The sequence below is a fragment of the Rhopalosiphum padi genome, chromosome 2 (assembly GCF_020882245.1).
Source record: "Rhopalosiphum padi isolate XX-2018 chromosome 2, ASM2088224v1, whole genome shotgun sequence".
Classification (NCBI taxonomy): Eukaryota; Metazoa; Arthropoda; class Insecta; order Hemiptera; family Aphididae; genus Rhopalosiphum; species Rhopalosiphum padi.
Genome location: NC_083598.1, coordinates 23,605,223 through 23,625,219, shown reverse-complemented (window position 1 = coordinate 23,625,219; position 19,997 = coordinate 23,605,223). Strand labels below are relative to the sequence as shown.

Sequence of the window (19,997 nt, the reverse complement as noted above, 5' to 3'; positions counted from 1 at the left end):
AATTAATTGTCATTCCATACAAAATTCTAAAATTACATAATTATATTTCAGCCTTTAGGTTATATTAAACGTGTCAGCCAACACAATATAATCATCTAACATTCTAATATATTATACGATTTGATATTATATTTCACTTCAATAACGTATAATTTATGAGTATGTAATTGCGTTAATAAGAAGCGATTTATAGTTAGTGGTTAGACTATCTTTTAATAAATAAGTGCAACACAAGTCCCCGCCGGATACTTTAACCAGATAACATCGGTCTCATAAAAATTCTAACATCCATTCCTAAGGGATCTTATTTACACACGTCTGTTGGCTCGTATTTTACCGTCCTTCGAAAAAGAAACCACGTTTTTTCGATACTTTGCACAAATATATTATATACAAGCTAATATATATATAATATACGCTGTGTCTCTTTATACGATTAACTGTGTAAGGTGTAAGATGTAACATGTGTAATACTTTAAAAATTTGATTAAAAAAAACCAAGCAACTGAAACATTAATATTTACTTTCAGTGGTTATCCCGAACGAGTTAACTACAAAGTATAAAAAGTATACAGATATTATGTCGCAAATTTTTAAATTGATCATGATGAAAAATATTACATAAAGATTAAATTAATAATACGTTTAAAAATATTTTATAGGTATCTATAAAAATAATGATTGTCATTGAAATACGCTATTATAACACTATTATTAGCTATTAATTTTCCAGGGCTGTGAATTTAATTCACCCAAAAACTGTTAAAAATGCAAAAATATGCAAAATAAATCGTCTTATATTTACTATAGGTACTTACATTAGTATTTAGTACAAGTAAAACAAAATTGGACTGGAATTATTAATTCCTCTCCAACAAGATAACAAAACGAAACATACGAATGCATTAAATTCTCAGTCCTGGGTTTAATTATTATATTATAATATTATGTGTACTTACTTTATATTCAAGTTTATTTTAAGTTATTACAGTTTATATTTATAATACATTTAATTTTAATGTTGCTGTTAATATTGTTATCGTAGACGAATTCTAATACACATTGTAAAAAAATAACATTTATATCTTATGAATAAAATAGTTTATAATACATATAATATGCATACATAATACATGTATATATTATATATATATATATATGTATTATGTATATGCTTTATACAATATATACATGTATACTATTACTATATATATATAGGTATTTAATTACTTGTATAATTTAAAACGGAACAAATAATTAATAGCATTTGCTTATAGCATTTAAGAAAGTGAATTAAATTAAATTTTTAGATTTTTTTCTTTTTATCGTTTTTGTTTAACGTTTATACTTTATACTATAGTCTATATTTATATATTTGATTAAAATGTCGTATGCAATCATTATTTTAATAATTCATACATTACTACACTAATAATCAGATTAGTTTTATAAAATATTAGTTCACATTTACACGCATTAATATCAATAATTAAGTTCAACTTAATTGTTAATACTTAACTTTTAGCATGATAAATATATTATATAATAATAATATGATACTAATAATTTATATCTGACTATGGTAACAATATAATATAATAATAACATATCTAACTTAGAAAATAAAACGAATTAGGTGTATCTATTTAGAAATAAAATATACATATAATTATTAAATAGACTTACTATAGTAATAAAACAAATTTCAGAAAGTTTAACTACCTACATAATTAACTAAAAATAAATAAAATAATGTAATGTGCATTTTTGTGCATTTAGAATTATATATTACATTGATTTATTGGATTATTATTATAAACTATGCATAAATAGAATAATGTTGAATATTTATTGTGATATTATTAAGGAAGTAAATGTAATTTTATCATTTTATTTATATGATCAAATTTATAATGTTTTTATTATTTTTTGAAGATAGATAACTCGTAAGATATTATTTTACATATTATAAAAGTTGAAAATATATAATACTATTATAATATATTTTATTATATATTGAGCAATTTTTTCTAGTCATTATAATCATTAATGAAGTTTTAAAATAATAACTACACATTAACTAAAATGAAACTGACTTGTTTTAAATTAAATTAATTATTTAGGTAGTATATTAATTATTATATAATGATTAAAAAGTATATTGACCCATTCTTCCATGCGTTATGACTACAGAGAAGTTTGATCGGGTAATCTATGAATGATGTGAAAAGTATTATATTATATTATATTTAGTTCAAAAGTAGATTGGTCGTGGGGATAAAAGGCTTTTCTCTGTATGTGGATACATCTGTCTGAACGAGTCTGCAATAAAAAAGAAAAAAAGAAAACATTGGGATATAAAAAAAGTTTTGGCATAATGATGTATAGTATTATATATATTATATAATATATATATACATAAGTAGATTCTTCATTTGTAAATTTATTTTAATAACATAAAACATTATATTGTGAAATAAATATATAAATGAAATATTGAAAAAAAAATGTGTAAAATGTTTAATTTTCTTTAAATAAAAGGTGTAAATTTAAACCTAATAGTAGTGTAAAACTTACCCATTGAAATGTGGCGAAAATGTGACCATGTCTTTGACGTGTACTTGTGCAGTTCTAGCTCTTGCCAGAATTGCCATTACTGTTCGCTTTGATGGAGTCATTGATACTTTGGCACATTCTCCAGACAACAGGGGACGTTTCCTTCCTGGAGTTTCCGTTAACCCGTTTGAATTGTTTGGAGTCACATGTTTTTCTACATCCAGAAGATAAATGTATTCTGACTACTGATTTGTGACTACTGTTACTATTATTATCATATTAAATATAACTAAACTATAGGAACAAATATCAAGCTATTACTTTCAAAGATATATATCATTAAAATATGTATATTTAATTTTCTTTATTTTTTGTCCATATTTTATTTATTTTAATCTAAAATCAAATTTAGCAGCATAAAATACACTACGTTAACATAAAACAATTCAGCTAACATTTTCAAAATAGTAAAGTTAACTTTTAATATTAAATGCATTTATTTTTAATAATTTTTTTTTAATATTAGGTTATGTATTACTGTATTAGTATTACATTAATTTTACCATTTATAGGTATTGCTTATACCTAACCTTATAACTTTATAACTTTATAACTATTAAAAATACGTGTTTCAATTGTAAGGTGTTTAAATACCTAAATTAATCGATTTACACTAAATATTAATATGAATTATGTAAAATTTATTTCAAATTGTGAGACGCCTTTTCGGCTTTCGTTAGACCTCAGACGGCTTAAAACAGAAAACCACTTTTTGCTCAATGCTCAAAGACCCACTTATTAAGTTGGGTAAACAGTGAGCTCCAATAAATCTGTCTAAACACAGCGCGTTAAGCTATACAAATGTTATAATACACTGTATACACATATAGGTGACACAAGAAATACTATTCGTGTAAACTTTCGTCATTAACCAATCGATTTTAGACAAACTATTCAAATAGGTAGGTCTACAGCAGTATAAGTATGCCGTGGCAAACGTAATCATAGGACGAGAATGAGAGGGCGTTGAAAACGGAATCTTTGCACAACTATAGTAAAATGTAATGAATGCGGAGAAGTTCAGGCAACGTTGTATCCACAATTAATACTACTCAATCGTCGTAACCTTTAAGTATATAAAATGTATACCATGGTATATATACCTAGTACCTACTATTCGTATAATATTATATTAAATGGAAAATACTAGACGACCAATTATTATGTGTACATGTGATTATAATATTATATCGTACCTGATGCGTTAATTATCGTTTGATTAGTGTTGATATTGCTGTGTTTGGTGTGCACCGGCGAACATTCTCCGGCTGAATGAACGGCGCTGTAATTTTGGCGATTATCGTCCACGGAATGAGACGAAGATCCGCTCTCGCCAGTTTCCGAATCGGTCGCGTCCCCCGATCCCTTCTGTAATATTTGCATTTCCCACATTTGCTCTTGTCGTATTTCATCGTTATAATCCTGTAATCAGATGAGTAGTGTGTTTAGCAATCAGTAGTTACAAATTCGAATTTAATAATATATATCCGTAAACTATAAATTTCAGCGCAGACGGAAGTAGGTATTAATTAACAATTTACGAATGAGTTATTTAAGTCTTAAAACTCCCTCTCATCGCACCACTCAATAATATAGTGTATATATATATATATATGTACATGTTTATATGATATATATATATGTACATGTTTATATGATATATATATATGTACATGTTTATATGATATACTTTAAAATTTAAATGATTATGTTGAACATTTGTTGAACAAATAATGACGAATAAAATGTCTTTTGAGTTGTTAACAGTCGAGATGGTATAACGGCAAGTCAATAGTAGGGTAAACGTAATTAAAAATGAAATGTTTTTTTAAACATCAAATGCTACGTTTATACAATTATCCTATGGTCTGGATTTCCACCCTCTTGTGTTAAAGCTGTGAACTATCTTAAACGAGTCAACTGGAATATATTTTTGTAACTCAGTCCCACTCAATGGTACATATAAAAAAATAGCGACGCTTATCTAAAATCTCAGTTACTTTTAATTCACACCACATTTTATTCAACTACGTCGTTATAAAAGAAATATACTTTTTATATATTTTTTTTAATTTAAGATGAATTACTTTTATGAATCAACAGGATTTACTGCAATTACGTTAAACTCTTAAAATTTATAATCAACTATATTGTTTATGCATGTAGTACCATTAGTAATACGTAATGCACTAATACCGTATACTATATAATTATATGCATATTTAGATATTAAAAATTAATTTTAAACCTCTAAAAAATTAATGAAAGCACCAATGTGTTGATTTACATTGGTTTCCTTAATAGATTAAATATGCGTAGTATGGCATCAACTAATTAATTATACTAAAATGAAGGTACTTATACCTATATAGCTATATGTACATATTATATTGTACATAAGCTGAATAAACTCATATCTTCAACATCTTAATTGATATACCACCGAGCCACCGTATTGTTTAATAGCATTATCTAAGTATCATAAGCATATTGTATAATATAGAATATGTATTTAAATGTAAGCATATATTATATTATTAGTTATGCATAATATGATAAAAAAGATTTTATATTATAATTTTATATAGATTTATAAAATTTAGTCAAAACTATCAATAATGCATAAATAATTATGATTTTTATTTAAAATATTGGGAAGAAAATAATAAATATTAATTTATAAATTGTAATACCTCCCACACAAGTTATTTCACCAAAATCCAGTATCTGTTAATAGGTTTTTAATAATAAAAAAGTTCTTCAATTCATTATATTTAATATACAACTTTGTATGAATATTTTATTACATCATTCACAATGGAATTTATTATTTGGGTTACATTTTTAATTTTAATTTAAAAATATTTTTAATACTTACCGGTACTAAAAATCTTCGGACTTCTGTTAAAGCATATGCAATACGAGCGTGTGCTTCTGCTGGAGGAGCAAAAGCTGTTATTTCAACATGAAGGTCATCTTTGAGATGAGAAAATTTTGGATCTCCTGAATTTCTTAACTTTTCTTCCTTAAAACGAAGTACAGATAAATTAAAACTATATTAATTAAATACTATTTAGTATTTACATAATTTCACTTAAAAAAATGAAGTTGTATACAACGTCAAGTTACAATTGTTATAGTACCTACATATTAAGTATAATATCATTAAAATAATTAAACCATATGAATTGAACATGATATTTTATTATTTCAGTCGATTGCTTACATTTAGAAATACCTATACGGTGTCTTGCTGTGTATGACAGAGTGACTCATAATGTATATGTAGGAACTCGACAAATCATAAAAACTCATCCATTCGCCCCCTAACTATATATATTATAATTTATAGCCTATCTATAGGTACACATTAAAAATAGCATTTCAGTATTTGAATATATTTAATAGAAATTAATAAAATAATAATTCAACTCTTCGATTAGGTACATATTTGTTTAAATTAAGAATTTCAGATTTTTAAGAAGTATCATAAAAAACAAAATTGAACAATTGATTAGGTAATAAAAACATGGGTATATAAACGCACACAAAACATAGTGATTTATCCTTGTTAATGCTGTACGTATATTCTATATTTTATACATTGCATGCTATTTTCTAAAAATACCAACTCAATTTTAATTTTAGTTTTATTAAAAAAAAGTAAAAAAAAATATTACTTGTAATTTAAAATGTGTGTATGCTGAACAGCTGCTTCATAAATAAAAGTCAATTAAAATCACGATAAAGGATTAAATACTATTTTATTATTTTTATAAGTAATGCACTCATGCATTTATGTTCAATTTCACTGATAATAAATAAAGAAAATAAAACTTTTAGTAAAAAATAAATGGTTTTGAAAGATAATCACGATGGTATCTAAGAAACATTGTTAAAAATTTTAACTTTTGATAGAAATAGTAAAGACATCTATAAACTACATAATAATACGTACATATAAAATATTATATTATACAAGACTCTATAGTAAGTTTTAAGTCCTACATCAAAAGCCTCCTATTTCCGTACACGAATAAACTTTCACGTATCTACCATTACTTTTTCGTAGCTATATTGTTCATGATATTTAAACTTATTATAAAGTCACTTTTACACTTAAGTCTTGATAGTTATATCACGCTTCTTCTATAGTTCATTTTGTATAGTAGGATACTAGGAGAGCAATATCATATCATTCTATTACTAACTAACATATTTCGAATTCAATACATCAATAATTATCTACCCAAAATCTTTTTGTACTTGACACTAGACAGTATAACTTAAATACACATTAAAGATACTCCAATACTGATATATTATTAAACATTTAAGATAATTTAATGTTTATACCTAATTTACCATTTTACCCTGACTGTACAAATATAGGTACAGTCATGACTCATAAAGATATAGAGATATTAAATAAAATATAATGCGTCTATACCTATCGGTTATTATCTATATAATGTGTATACTATAATTTAATTGATCGTATATACATATATAAATATATCATTATTCATTTTAATATTCAGTATTTGTGTAATCAAGCCATGTTCAGGATAGAGTGAGAAAGCGTGCAGGGTTAGGGGTGCAAAAGTGCCATACCCAAGGGGCGAACATTTTACGATTAATTTTGATACTAAAATATTATTACTAACAGCACTATAACAATATTTGCAATTTGTTTTAATTTATTCGTCACTTTGAAATCAAGTAATTAATGATTAGGTACCAATTTTTTATTCAAATTTTTTCTTGTTACTATTATATCAAAACGTGTGATTAGTGTGAATACCCAGATTTTATTTTAATATGATGTATTATTATTATTATTATTATGTTTATTGTATTTTGTATGTATTATATATGTATATGTATCATGCATTGTTTTTATGTATATTGTATATGTCCATTATATGTGAAATATGTTTGAGAGAATCTTGATGGTTTCAATGATATTTTTATTTTGCATTTTTTGACAAATTCAAGTTTTCGGGGCATTTTTCAAGTTTTAAAAATATTTTTTATTATTTGTTTTTGAAGTGAACATAAAAATTGTAAAAAGTAAAAAACCTAGTTAAGTTGTTCTAAAAACTAGCCTTTCGGTAAAGGTACAAAATGGTCAGATAGGCAGTGCAGAACGTGTAAAAGATATGCAAATACTCGTATTATGCAATATTCGTCGACCCTTGTTTTCATATATTATTATCTACAAATACTTAAAGATTTGATAATTTTGATACAATAGGTACTTCTATTTTAGTGTATTTAATATTTTAAAGTTTATACTTGAAAAACTCCATAACACATTTGAACACGTTTCCACTATACCATTTTTTAAACGATGAAAAATAAATTTTTATAGTACCTACCTAAATGTATTTTAAGAATTTTAAGTCGTTTTTTATATTTTAGAGCATTAAAAATACTTGCCCTATTCATTTTTAATTATTTAATTAGTTCTTGTTGATAATAATAGTTTATAGTTGTTAAAAATAATTATTAATTAAAGTACCATATTATATTATAATAAACATATTGAAGTGTCCGTATAATTTTAAAACCACTTTATACTTACTCGTAGTAATTTTACCGGGTAGCTGACAATATATTATTATATTATACATATAATATAAAAATGCGGTATACCTATACATTATACATCTACATATAGGTATCGCGTATTTCTTTATAAGTAAGATAAGTGAATCACTTGGGATGGCGCTTTGTATTTGAAACTTTGAAAGCAATGATAAATCAATGCATTCGAAAAACATTTTTGTTTTCGGTTTTGCGTTTGCCTAAATTTGATTTGAAAATTATTTGTATGAATTTAAAAAAATACTTTTTGCTCTTTTAACAACAATCTATGTTCTACTTTTAAATTTTTAAGGCAAATATATTAAATAAAAATATTGATAAGTACGAAAAAAATAAAATTAATTACTCACTTATATTAGAATTTTTTTTACGATTACCGTATTAAATACATACTTTATTTTAATCGTAGAAATATAATTTATATACATATTATATACTAGAGATACACATTTATTTTAAACTAATTGCTCAACAGATAATTTTAGTAATCTTGTTTTATTTATTTTAATTTTTTTTATAAAATGTCCTAATGTTTAAGTATAGGTACGTTAGCGATTAGCCAGCCAACTAGTAGCTACCTAGGGAGTACTTGCACAGTATAACATTCACTATAAATAATATTTTTCGTGAAATGATCATTTATATTTTATAACTTATAAACTATACAATTTAAATGACTTATGCATTTAAATAATCATAATAATTACTAATTAGGCAATAAAATATCAATTACTTAACTTAAAAAAAAAATCAAATCTTATATTCTGACACATCATACACATAACTTACACTTTAAACACTATTTATTATATATATGATATAATAAAACCATGTACTGGTATATGTCTAAAGCCTGTATATATATTCCATACGTTTAGATGTACGATATAAATCCACCTATTATGAAATCAAAATTGTAAATGAAACATTATTAATAATGTCCAATGTTTGTCAATAACAGACGTGTAAACACTTATTACAATTTTTAATAAATAACGTTAAATCTGATGTAAATCGTATAAATGTCGCTACACGTTTTGATTAAAATTTAAAACACATACAGTGTACCTAATACCTATACATATATTTATAAAGTATACATTTTAACAGCGTATACAAAGCAATATGTTATAAATAAAATGTTGTTAAAGAAAGGACCGAGATTATTCATTTCGATATTATTCATTTATAGTTTATACCATACTGAATGTGATTTTATGTACGCCCCGGAGGAATTACTACAGTTTTCCGTATAGTTCTATTATAAGTATACTTTTACGGTATATTGGTTATTATAATAATCGACCGGTATCGTAGAGGGGATGAAGTTCGGTGATAAAATAGAACGGGAAAAATAGCGCAAACGCGCAATAGTTTGTGGTGGTAAATACGCATATACGAATATAGAATTATTATGTTGCGTATTGTAGATATTATATATGTGTTTATGTATAAATGTTATATGCGCGAATACGTGTAGTAATTCATACGTGAAAATCGGATTTATCACGTGCATGTGATATCAACCATGTATATCGTTTAACTATAAAAAAAAAAACCGTACCTGGAAAAATAGCTTTTAGTTTTGGGTTAAATATTGTCGCCGAGAATTGTGCACTTATACGCCGTATAGATACAGTTATTTTGAATTCCATCACAAGACATTTGGGCTCATGTATAGGTACACAACATAATAAGACTCCGGTAAATTAAAACGCGTGTCAGTAAAACGTTTTGTCCCGCCGTTGACACGCTTATATTCGTATAAACAATAGTTAATATAATTTCCCATCTTATCCATTCCCTTAGGTAATCAAGCGTATTCGTCTTCCTCAACTGGAGCGTACACATAATCAGTATACAATATATTATATATTTATTTAATCTATGTATGGGTTTGACGCACCCGATTTTACGCATATTATACATTTGATGGTAGCTGAACTCCCGTGGTCTAGCATATAACATTTATATGCATATCAATTATAAATAATAATAATCACGGACAAAGCGAGTCCGTGATAATAATAATTGTTTAGTCGAACAAACACCCAGCGATATTAAGGTCTTAAGGACAATAATGCAATTACCTTGTTCCGATCACGCATAGATCCACGACCGAGTATTGCCATTTTCGTTATGGTATCTTCCTGTAATCTCTTCAAAGAGTTGCCTTTTGGTCCTAATAGTTTCCCTACAAAATTAAACTGGAAACATACGAAATATTTTAGATATAAAATAAATCTTAACTATTATTTGTATACACTATATAAGACATAATTATATTAAAAACTGTTTTTGTATCGGTCGTATCTATGAATATAAAAATTAATTTGTAAAAAATACAAACATAAAATAAGTAAGTAAGATAATAGTTGTGATCATGTTATTTCATTTTGTGGTCGTTGTTGGTTATCAAAATTATTATTATAAGTAACATAATTATAAATGCATGCATAATATTATAGCTTTAATAAGCAGATAATCTAAAATTCCAAATTTGTATTAAAAACAAAAATCAAAACATGTTAACGATATTTGTTTAAAAAAATACGTTTCGGTTTGCATAACTATTGTATAAATATGTTTATAACTTATAACGATATACTCGTATTTCTTATTTGAATTTATTTTAGTATATGAATTGTTCGACTCAGTTTCAAGACTGCTCCCTAAAATAATCTATCATATTTCATACGGTAGCTTTTTCCGGAATTGTAGAATATAATAGATATTTGAAAATAAAAGAAATACTGAGAATCACAAAACAATCAGGAGTTAGGACACTTTCAAAAAGTATAAGCCAAAGAAACAAATGCTTACGATGGCTTATAATATGCTTTATAGATATATATATAGCAAACCTACGTAGCTATATTTCTATACTTGGCCCACCCAATAACAACTAAAACAAAAGTCATTGGATAATTTATAAAAATATTTAAGTTGGATGTAAATAATAAAAATATACTTTAATTTTATATAATATTATAGGGACAACATTTTCTTAAATAATTACTTGTCAGTTTGGAATTATTTTAATTTATTATTATTATTATTGATATCAGTGCAAAAATTACAAACATTTCACAAGCCCCCCTTTTTTCAATTTTCAAATTTTTTTTCGGTCAAATATTAGTGCGCCATTCGTGTGAATTTGTGCGATACCGGTTTAGCCGTAAATTAAAAAATAAAGAAGGAGGGCTAGAGAAATGTTTGTGCAAAAATGACATATTTACAATAGAATAAAATACATAATAAAATTGTATAAGCAGTTAAAGATTAAAATGTATTAAAATTAAATACGTACTATTACAAGCTAATATATGCAAAATATACGATCTAAATATTTTATAGTCAAATTCTGATAGTTAAAATTGTATATTTTAAAATATACTTTTGACATTCCTTGCCTACATTTTAGGCAAACTAATACATCACAAATTGAGCTGAAAATTGAATTTACTTCCATTGTCTCTTTTACAATACGAAATATTAATAATTTAATACGAGTGTAATATAGAATTGTATTAATATTTAATTCATTTAAATTTTAAACGTTGATTTTATTATTGATATTAATAATTTATGAATATTTTTAATTTTAACTCAAAAAATATTAAGGAACTCGTTTCTGCTGTATATAAAGATTCGAGTATAAATCGTCACAAGAAGATATAATGGATTAGTTAAATTTGAATTCAATAATAAATAAAAGGAAATTCTTAATTCAATAATTTGAAATTTTTCCAAAAACTTATGTCATAATTTGACACAAGACAAAAACAACTTACGAACTTTGTTGATGAACTGCAGAATGATGTTAATAGATTTCTGATATAAATAGCTTAATACAAATTAGTCTAAATATTTTCTTTAAATTTGGGGCCGGAGGGAAAGTAATGCCAACAGCAGTCCTTCCTCCGGTCCTCGATAACACAAAAAAAAATAAATATTTTTTAAATGAAATTATTTAGAGAAAAAAAAACGGCATAAGTAAAGACGGAAGGTTTTAATTACCACAAATGATTAAATAACATACGAGTAGAAATAGTTTTATCCAATCTCGTTAAAATTACAAATGTATTTCCAATATATTTAAATTTTTGTATAAAAATAATTGAAATTGAAATTTTAAACTTTTTAACAGAGAACAAAATAATTTATAACGATAAAAATTCTAGAAAAAAAGAAGAAAAATATTTTTAATTTATGTTATATGTCCAGAAATTAATTAAATAAATAAAATATGGTAAATATATAGTGTTGAAATTCGTGATAGTTATTGGTTTTTGAATTGTAACAAAAAAAAGAAAATCGAATTTTCGAAAATTGCAGGCGTTGCATTGTTTTCCCGCTACTTTTCCAATTAAAGTATCTACTGAGATTTTTCTACTTTTGACCCTAGGTCAAATATTATTTTAAATTATTTATATCACAATAACATTACAATATAATATTATACCAGTGGCGTAGCCAGGGGTTAGGCTGATGGTGCTGCAGCCCCTTCCTCCCCGAAGAAAAATCCCGTCTACGCCACTGTATTATACCTATATATATATTATAATATATTCTATTGTTTTGCTCTAATAATCATGTATTAATTCGTTTTATATATTAATAAATGAACAATTATAACTGATACAAAAACAAGTAATAAAATAATAAAGTATGTAACATAATATATTTTTACTTAAGATAAATTAATTACCTACATATACATCATTTTTGCACGAAATTATACATTTATACCTACCGTTGGCATAAATATTTGCCTTGTAAGACTAACTTACATAACGAGCATACGTGTTATAATGAGAGCAGTATCTTTTATGAATATAAAATTTGGGGTGGGGGAGGAGGTTAATGTAATGGCGGACCCGGACGCATGCGATGATTATCTTATACAATATTCTGTTTATGCGCTACATATTATATTATATACTTTGCTGATATGCGAAGTACTAAACTGATGTAGTGATGTGTGTTCATGTGAGGACACACTTCTATCGTTGATTAAGTTATCTACCAATACGGCTGTGTATAATCTGCAATTATTTCGAAAAATATACATTTCTTTTTTTATTTAACGTTGTATGGTACGTAATTTTTAAGTACCTACATAGTTTATTAATTCATTATAAAATATTAATCAAAATAATTTTATGTTAATGCTGTAGAATTTTAGGTAATTTTCAAATATATTATACTATATAATAGCTAGGTAGGTACAAATATTTTTAATTTAAAAATAATTAATAATCATAAATAAAATTAATAGTTTTCAATGTTTTTCTTTTAAAAACATACACGTTCTTGATGGAAAATCGGGATCGCCATTTTCAACAATACTAATAAAGTCATATAATTCCCTTTCGCTTCTGAGTCTTAGATTTATATACATCTAATCATTATATTCTAATGGATATCATTTTCATCTAATTCATATTAATAGGATAATAAATATATATTTTAGATTTAAAAGTATTTTAAATTTATAAAATAGTATAGTATTCCTAGTCATATTACTTATGTAGGTACATTTAAAAACAATATGAATATTTAATTGTTTAATAATGTGGTTACGATGTATCGACTATTGTGTACTCAGTTTGTACATAATGTTTGTGTTTGAAAGATCTAATTTATATTAATATCTAAAAATCGCTATCAATATTGATACGTCATAATAAATTATTAATTATAATTATGTTTAATTATTAATAACTATTTCCTTCATCTAATTGTAAATGATGTATCCCTAGTGCATACCTTTGGATGGTCTCTTACAGGTACAGCTACCCTGATGGAAACTTTAATTGGTTTGTCACGTGTTATGTCCACCATTCGACGAATACCCTCTGATTTTCCTCCGTTTCTAGCTTCTAAAATGATAAGAATATTTTTCTTTAATACTTGCGTTGTTATTAAACTAAGATAGAATTATGGATTTATTACATATTTTTGTATGACTGCAAATGCATAACAATATAGATTTTGAACTAACAAGTTGTTAGAATCTCGAAGAGATTAATTATATTAGTATATTATTTTTTACATTTTTTTTTAGTAGTAGTAAAAGTGGTTGATATCTTTTATATAGCTTTACCAATTGGTTGAATATTTCATGAATATAAAACGAAAGTATACTAAGTACAAAAATCAAATAAAAATAATTTGTAATGACTTTTTTTTTATTGAAAATAAGCAATAAATACACATTTTAAGAATTTGATATGAAAAAACTGAAATTTACAGTCCTCTCATTTAAAACTGAAATCTAAAATCAATTTTGGATAAACCGAAATTTGGTCATAATAGTTTTTCGAATTCTATGACTTATCGTTGTTTCTTTCCAATTTCAAAAGATACAGTACAATATGTTGGCTTAAACCAAGGCAGGCGAAGTAGAATGATTTATGAGTAACGACTTACGAGTGCCTAACATGCTCAGTCACTTTATTCTATCCTCGTATAATTTTTAACTGTGAATTTTATCAATTTAACATTTACACACCTAAATAATGACGAGTTAACATTTAAAAGTTTTAAATTAAATTTGTCACTTGTAGGTGCGATCCGTTTTTATCGTTCAACACCGTGCTGGCAAATACACAAAACGTAATACTGTGCCAGGTACAGAATGTTAGTTTACGACTATCGTAAATTTGACTTTAGCACGCTAACCTGGTATAGTATACAATAACTACTTAATGCTAGAAAAATGAGACAAAATCGTTATTTTTACTCAATATATACGATGTCTAAGACACGATAGTAATTGAATACGATTATATCTATAGATGTGATTGTAATTCCATGTTTATATTTAAATAATTCATTTTGTGTTTTGGCTTTTACGGTAACTAATTATAAAACTATACATTATTATATCACGCTATCATATATATTTTTTTTTGTTATCATAAACAAATCATTATATATTTTTATATAATTTAATATCAATACGAAAGATTAACGAATAAATTCAATTTCTAAAGACGCTTAAGTTAATAATCAAATAAATCATATGAATTAAAATTACATTAAATTACCTGATTGAGAATTTAATTTATGATTTTCACTTTTATTGCCGTGGAATTGATTCTCGTCGTCAACTTCTACAATATCCATATCTGACATGATAGCAATAAATCATCCGTTTGAAATTTTATTTTACGTTAATATTTTTGTGAATTGATTACAATAATTGCTTAAAACCTGAAATATTGAAAGTTTTAAGTTTAATTTTATAAAAAACCAATGCTGTTTCCTAACGAGTACGTGAATATTTATTTTGAAACAGTTATAAATTATAATAATACATACACGCAGTGGCGTAGCCACGGGGGGGGGGGGGGGGGCAATGGACCATACATCCCCCCATCGGCTGTATCAACTTAATATAAAAAAAATGAACTGTTATTATTAATTGTTTATTGTGTTTTTTTAGTATTTTGGGTTTGTGCCCCCCCCTATTTTAAAATCATGGCTTCGCCACTGAATGATTTAATAGTAGCACATATACCTAGATATCTACTTTTAAAAGTTGTATAAATAATAATTAAGAAGACAACAACTTATAGTTTCATTATTGATTCACTTCACCATATGTAATACATTAAGAAAGAAAAATGTAATTAAAATTGATAGATGTGATGGACATATAATCTGTATTTCGTTTCAAATAATTATCGGTTATGTTTACCCATAATAATATAATTTATGCTCTAAAACGTCTAGACTAGTATTTAGTTTTGCTAACTATATTTAGACATATTACACGAACTTCTTAAAAATATATTAGGTTACCTATGTATGATTTATACGCTTGTATATATTTAAAAACCAAACTGATTTTAAATACGTAGGTCTGGTTGATTGATAATTGTAGTAAAGGTGTGTGAATGCGTGAATGGAATTATTATGACAACAACATCATCGTAGATAATATATACAAATGATTACTATGTAGATACCTATTGCTATTTATCATAGTCTGCAAAAAACTAATTTTTATATAGGGAAATTAATTAACAAATTAATAGATATAAAAATATGATCTATCAATTTTCATTTCATAATAATTTAAAGTTTTGATAATTGAATACTATGCTTATGTATTAAAATAATAATAAAAATATTATTATTGTTCGTTAATCTAATTACCTAATCAACATCACATAAGCACTATAAAAGTTAAAAAAAAAAAAAAAACAATACTGTATATTAATTTTATAATTTTACCTACTCTATATAATAATATAATATAATTATAATTTTTTTTTTTTATATAGTTCATGAGTTGTATTAAAAAAAAAAAATGTTCGTATTTGTATTAAAAATCAGAGTGGGTAATTAAAAAATAATAAACATTTATAATAACTATATAATAAATAATATATATATTGCTGTAACACGAAGGTATTTTTTAAATAATTTATACTGACTTACCAAATAATACAACAAATAATATAATATCCTCGGGAAAATGTTTCAAGTGATATAATTCTGTTGAAAAGTTAAACCTATACTAAACTTTATGAAAGGGCTGCTTTACGTATACCCTCGTCGTTATGACGATATCAACGCTATCTAGTGACATAATATGATGTATACAATTTAAATTATATTATTACCTACATCATGCCATAATAAAATGTATAAATGCAATTTAATCACTGATACAATTAGGACACAAAGGATTAAATAAAGCACTTCACAACTTTCAGTGACACAGCTTATGAACATTCCATAAAATAATATCAAATCCCAGGGCATTATAAAATACACTAACTGAAATTAAATATAGTTAAATTTGTAAAGTCGACGCTTTTGATAAACCTAATATAGTTATTTCATACAAAAAAATTAAGCTCAGTTAAAGATTAATATTTAAACACAAAAATAAATCAAAATATGTATGTATAAGATCATAAGATAATTCTATAACATTTAAACAATAAATGAACAAATAATTTGTGATACTGTGATCAATAGTCGTAATTTATCTAAGTCTAAAAAATAATTACATAATATATTTAATAATACTTTATGTTTAGTTACATATAGGGTAGCTAGACGGATATGTAGGAATTAGTAGAATACACAAAATAGTATAAATTATTTATATGATAAATCGTTGTAGGTATTTGAAAATTTATTTTAAGCTTATATAAGCAGTACTTATAAAATACCTATGTTTTAGCATCTACATAATCGTTGTTTTTATGTTTATAAAAAAAAATGTTTAAATGAAGGTAAATTATTTCAAAGAAATATAAAACAATAATTTTCTAAATTTAAATTAGTCAAAATATTATACAACTTAACTCCGTATTAAATCAATAAAGACAAAAACTGATTTATAAAGATTCAAGGTATTTCAAGCGTTAAATAACTTATATTTAAGGTTTAACTAAATTTCAAAAATGTTAATGGTTTATTTTTAAATCCTTATAATTTTCAGTAAACTTTGTATGAATAGGTAACTTTATAAACTTTATAAAGTTTTAGAGTTATAGTTTTATATTTAATATACAAATTAACAGAAAAGTCAATTAATTGTAAATTTACAATAGTCCTTATTAATATAATATATACCTATATTCAGAGTATAAATAAATTTGTATTATAAGGATTGCGATTTGTGAGGATAATAAATATGATTTTATAAACTTCTCACCATTTTAATTAAAATTCGACTACATATAGGTAAACATTGCTGACATTACATGAAAAAATGTGAAGTTAAAATGTTAAGCTCGTACATATTATGTAAAAGAATTACTTTTATTTTAAGTACCTTTAAGTAACCTTTGCCGTTTTACCGTTTTTCATAACTACCATCTGGTAAATTTCTGAATAATAATTCCAATAAAATGGCTTTTTTGAATTGCGTATATAAATGAATTAGCTATTTATAGATGATTATTTATTTTATAATTTTATTTCTGTCAACACTGTTTAATAGGAAAAATATGTACCTCAAAAACTTTAATTGGTGTATTGTTTATAAATCGAATCTTGTTGTGACTTTTTAAAAGGCATTTTTTCGATTTTCGCTATATAATTGTTTTTCTTAGCGTAATGAATAACTATAATTGACAACCACGGTAAAAAATGTTGACAAAACGTCAACAAGCACGGTTCAAACCGAGCTCGGCTCAGAATTGGTTTTTCTATAATGCGATAATTTATCATTGCTTTTAAATTTAATATCTCAACACGTCTCTATCCTGGGCTGAGGTGAGCGAAGCGTGACGAATGCCTAGCACCCGATCTTTGTATCCTGTCCGGCTTTTTTAAAGTATCATTTATTATATCTGATTTCTAAGACTTCAACAAATACTGCACTACTTCAGGGCCGCATTCCTTATATCGATACCAACAAACATTACCTATTATTGACTTGATAAATTATTAATATATAGCAAACATTATTGTAGAGCTAATAGCTTACTAGCTCCACTCATAACCGTCAGGACCCGGTGTATAAACAATTTTTAGTTAATTATACAATAGTTAAGTCATGTAAATTTTGTTTGGAATTTAAAAAAATCACTAATAAATAAATATAATACATTAATATTATAAGTATAATTATTATACACATGAAGTATGTTATATAATGGATTAAAATAATTTAGGTACCTACGTGATATAAATATGGAATAATTTGTATAAACCGTAATAGGTAAGCATAAATTTCCTATTGGATATTATTATTCATAGAGTTCTTAAATTTTAAATAATATATTATATTTAAGGTACTTGAAACATTTAATATAAAACAAAAAACAGTATCAAAGACGTCTATTTTTATTTCTGTTATTTGGTATAAAAGTTTAGTTATGCTTGATGTCAACTTTAAAACGGTCTTAATATAAAATCATTTAACGTTTGTTAGTATATTTTATTTTTATTGAAGCTATGTTTAAAAACCATTAAATAAAAGCCTACACAACACTAGAAGCAAACGAGTTGTGAATTGTTTTTATATGTTCTCTTTTTTATTGTACCTATTGTTCTTTCTTTGTGTCTTAAAAAATAAGTCACCAAGAGCTATGTCATCAAATACGTATATATCCTTTGTGCTTTTTTTGCGTCTCTCGGCAGTTTTAAGAATAACTTCACTATTTAAAAAGAAACTCATTAAAAACATTTTAAAAATAATATTGTTTGTTCACATACGTATAGAAATGGGAGTGTTAAAATTTAAAATTAAATTTCAGAGTAAAAATTATACTTTATTTAGAGGATAAAAATATAAATAATACCAATTTTCATCAATTTATTTAAACATATAAAATAATAATTAATTTTTAATAAAGCTATTTACTTTTATTCAGTGTACGCAGAGAAGTTATTTCGTTCAACGTTTTAGTATTTTTCAAATGAAATGTATAATTATTGATTTCATAAGGTCAATATTATTTTTACGACAACCTATTATACTGGAGATGCTTTTAATAAAAACAGGGTTTATTCTTGCATGTATTTTGCATAATGATTTTTTATTGTTCATATTGTATACACCTATAACATTCATCTTTGAACTTTCACAACTTCACCCTTTGTTTACATATTATCATCTTTAAATAATTATAAGTATACAAATATTACATTCAAAAAGGGGGATTTTTATAATTGTACATAATAATAAAATCTTTTGTCCTTAAAATAATTGACTAAAGGATCAGTTGTTTTAATTATTAATTTTCCGTTTTAAATAAAATAACAAATTTTATTTTTGTGCAAAGTTTATATTA

General features: G+C 24.9%; 1 protein-coding gene across 1 annotated transcript; it reads right to left on the bottom strand.

Annotated features, from left to right (window-relative positions):
• Positions 1–1,834: 1,834 nt before the first annotated feature.
• Positions 1,835–16,752, bottom strand: LOC132920532 (KH domain-containing, RNA-binding, signal transduction-associated protein 2-like). Its single transcript, XM_060982993.1, has 8 exons — positions 16,681–16,752; positions 15,282–15,447; positions 13,999–14,111; positions 10,317–10,433; positions 5,495–5,641; positions 3,813–4,038; positions 2,578–2,770; positions 1,835–2,322 (listed from the first exon to the last, which is right to left on the bottom strand). The coding sequence occupies exons 2-8, from the start codon at positions 15,367–15,369 to the stop codon at positions 2,250–2,252; spliced, it is 957 nt and encodes a 318-aa protein (XP_060838976.1). The 5' UTR covers positions 15,370–15,447; positions 16,681–16,752; the 3' UTR covers positions 1,835–2,249.
• Between the last annotated feature and the right edge of the window lie 3,245 nt (positions 16,753–19,997).

What these genes read in the sequence shown, in the direction of transcription:
- LOC132920532 (XM_060982993.1), bottom strand. Translation starts at nt 15,369, where the DNA reads ATGTCAGATATGGATATTGTAGAAGTTGACGACGAGAATCAATTCCAC. An exon ending in CTGTAAGAGACCATCCAAAG is followed by an intron (nt 10,434 to 13,998) that starts GTATGCACTAGG and finishes GTATGTTTCCAG; the next exon opens with TTTAATTTTGTAGGGAAACT. An exon ending in TTTTCGCCACATTTCAATGG is followed by an intron (nt 2,323 to 2,577) that starts GTAAGTTTTACA and finishes TTTTTATTGCAG; the next exon opens with ACTCGTTCAGACAGATGTAT.